General features: G+C 42.0%; 1 protein-coding gene across 1 annotated transcript in view; it reads right to left on the reverse strand.

Annotated features, from left to right (window-relative positions):
- Nucleotides 1-3638, reverse strand: part of COG7 (component of oligomeric golgi complex 7) — an 85002-nt gene that overhangs the window by 36306 nt on the left and 45058 nt on the right. Inside the window, exon 10 of the mRNA XM_007449981.1 lies at nucleotides 2073-2189. Within this exon, the coding sequence (XP_007450043.1) occupies nucleotides 2073-2189 (117 nt within the window). The remainder of the gene's footprint in view (nucleotides 1-2072; nucleotides 2190-3638) is intronic.

The following is a 3638-nucleotide window of genomic DNA, read 5'->3' on the forward strand; positions in this document are numbered from 1 at the left end:
GAATGCCGACATTTACAAGACAAACATTGTCCCATTCATAAAAATTCTAACTATTCACCACTTTTGGTGGTGTGCTGGGTTGTGGGAAAGCAGTTAACCATTTGAGGGCCTACCTGAAACGTTCCATTCATTAGTAATTCATGTAAAAGGGAAATGCTGGTCCCTTCTAATATCCTCCTGTCATGGGTCTCTCTGCTATGAATCACAATTCTATCCAACATGATCTCAAATAATTTTACATTTCCAAAAATACTGAGGTTGCTTTTGGGCTTTGTCCTTAAGAAAATGGATTGGAGGGAATTCCCTGGAGGTCCCGTGGTTAAGACTCCATGCTTCCACTGCAGGGAGCACAGGTTCGATCCCTGGTCAGGGAACTAGGATCCCACAAGCTGCACAGCGTGGACAAAAAAGCAAAACAAACAAACAAACAAATAAAATGGGTTGGAAATTCTTTGTATCTAAAATTTAAAAACCAAAATTCATTAATATTTGTGAGCTGCCTGCTATTTGCCAGGCATAGAAGAGAAAACTGTTCTGATCTTAGAATTGTTTCTCTCTGATCACATGAAAGGCAGATGAAGATTAATCCATTTGTTTCTCAGAGATAAGCCTGAATGATCATTTCTGTATTTAATAATCCTTTAATTTTCAAGTAATTTTATGCTAGGCCTCAAACTCCAGCTACTAAGTCCTTCAACACCAAACTATAATGTCAGGACAAATCCAAAGATTAAAAACATCTTAGGTCTAGTTAACTTTTAACTTTCTCTAAAAGTGTCTATCATCACCAGGATATCTAGGCATTCCATCATAAGAAAGGTTTATGAGAAAGTGAAATATTCCACTCATGCCAGTTACAAGAGAACAACCTTGCGCATAATATTTTCTGGTGTACCAAGCTGCCACAGCTGATAAGGGATATTAGCATCTAGAACATTAAATTTCATCAAAAAAAAAAAAATTCAGATCAGAGCCCATGAGGATACACTCCAAATGGTCCTGGGAGGCCCCGGGCTTACCCTGATTAAAGACAGCTTTTGGAGGGTCTAGATCTGCACTGAGACCCACATGTGCCATGGGCACTCTGCACATACCACCTAGGCTGGAGGTCAGGCAAGAAATGTAAGTGGGGGGAGAGCAGCTTGCCTTTTCAGAACTTATGTCTGCAAAGAATGGTTGTAAGGAAAAGAAATTTCTAGATCGCTTTTTATCTCAGGCTGATAGTACAGTTGTTAGACCTCATAGGAGTGGGAGAACCACAGCACAACAGAGAACATACACCTAGTCAACCGAGGCGTCGGGTCATAGCCTTGGGACGATGCAGGTCCAGTACTTCCAGAGCTTCTGTCTTTTTTGGGGGGGGGGGGGCCGCGCCGTGTAGCATTCGGAGTCTTAGTTCCCCGCCCAGGGATCGAACCCATGCCCCCTGCAGTGGAAGCACGGAGTCCTAACCACTGGACTGCCAGGGCATTCCCTCAGGCTGGACACATCAAGGGCCAAACTCCTCAGGCCACTGCCAATCACACTCCCACCAGACCTCAGGGCTTAGGGCAACAGGGTGTCTACCTAGTGGCCCACAGGTCACACAGGCTACGCCAGAATCTGTCTGTCAACAACGACTTGGGAGGGTCACCTCAAGGCCTTTCACGGAACTCTTACACGGCTCTTTGCAGGCCAAATAGCATTGACTTACCATTTAGTTCTGCGGCACAGATCCAGGAACAGGATCTAATCGGCTGTGCATTTTCTAAAATAAAAGCTCTAACTTATTTTACGTTTGTAGGAACTATAGGCTAAGGGGGAAAAAAAAAATCCCAAACCAAACATAAAAAAACTTAAGTCACCAAAGGAGATGAGTTCATAAAGAACTTTTAAAAATATTTTAAGAGCAAGAGGGGTCTTTTTGGTGTTTGTTTGGTTTGCCTTGTTTTTTTTGTTTATTGGCTTGTTTCCAGAGTCTAGAGTATTTGCTTTAAAAAAGGTGGGGGCAGTGAAAGAGAGAAAAAAGAACACCTTACACACACATTTATCATTTTTATATACTATATTATGCATGTTTACCCCCACTTTACCTAATGGAATTCTGAAAAGCCGCCCAATCTTCTTGAAAAAGGGAGTTGAGAGGAATATCATCCAGCCTATACTTCTTTCGTATTGAGTAGAGAGTACTGGTGAAATCAGACACATACCTATGGGGACAGAAAAAAATGACAGTGGTATCATCATAAACTCCTCAGTCCTAGAGACACCTGGAATTATACAGCTTGGGACAAACTGCTAATGACCTTGAGAGCACCTTCAGAGGCTATCCTACCAAGGGTTGTCACTACTTATAAAGCTGTGACCACAAAAAGGTCTCCTCTATGTGGCAAGACTGTCTTTCTCACCTGGCAGAGCGGCTTTAAGAGATGCTCAAGATGAGGGGGGAAGGGGATGGCCACTAAGACCAAGACTCTGTGACCAACCAGGTGAGAGATGACGCTGGTTAATTACTCCCTCATCCTAACAGGGGCATTCCTTTGGAAGCTGATTCAAAGAACTGTTTTAAAACGTCATGGTCCCACTATAATACCCAACTGTCACCTAGGATACCATAAGGCAGTTCACTGATATCCAGGGTACTTCTATAGCATTCAAATCCTTGAATTTAGATTAAACAGCCAAGCTCCATGGCAGGCAAGAGCCCGACTTTAATGGTATAGGAGCATGAAACTGGATTCAAAACTGAAAACCCTCCCTCACAGACTGCTGTCTGCTCCCACCTATACCACATATTTTCCTTCATAGCACTTAACACAAGTATAATTAAATAGCTTATTTAATGTATGTGTTTAATGTTTATTGCTGTCATCAGACTAGAAGCTCTGGGAGAACAGGGACTATCCATTTGTAGGTCATAATTTTATCCCCAGGAATTAACACAGACCTGGGCATAAAGGAGACATCCAGAAATAGATCCTGAGACAATGACTGACCTGCACTGCAAGTACCTAGCTGTCTTTGGGCCTCAGTTTCCTCATCTTTAAAATGGACTTAATGATGACTTCTGTACTGCCCCACAGAGTTGTCATGATGATAAAATAAAATGAAATGAATGAAATAATAGACACAAAAGCTCCCTGAAAAGTATAAAATGAAAGCTGATGTGCAGTGGTATCGTTTTTATGTATAGTACTCCTTGGGCAGCCATGAGGGACTGATTTCAGGATTGCCCCCCTCCTCCCCCAAAGATACCAAAATCCATGGATGCTCAAGTTTTTTATATAAAATGCCATAGTATTTGCATAGAACCTAGGCACATTTTCCCATATATTTTAACAGATCATCTCTAGATCACTTATAATACCTAACAACATAAATGTTATGTAAATAATTATAAATACAAATTCACGTTTTGCTTTTTGGTACTTTCTGGAAATTTTTTTTCTGAATATTTTTGATCCACAGTTGGTTGAACCCGCAGATAAGGAACGCTGGATACAGAGGGCCAGCTGTATAGTTCTTGGAACATGAACACCTAAGTCCTTGGGAGGGTGTGGTAAGGAGGACAGGGGTGGATGGTCATGTGCTCTGGAAGCCAATAGGCTCCCTAAAACCCACAACACCTGCATATATCACAAGAAGTCTCGCCCCTTTCC

Source organism: Lipotes vexillifer, unplaced genomic scaffold, assembly GCF_000442215.2.
Source record: "Lipotes vexillifer unplaced genomic scaffold, Lipotes_vexillifer_v1.1 scaffold811, whole genome shotgun sequence".
In the NCBI taxonomy this organism is placed as follows: domain Eukaryota; kingdom Metazoa; phylum Chordata; class Mammalia; order Artiodactyla; family Lipotidae; genus Lipotes; species Lipotes vexillifer.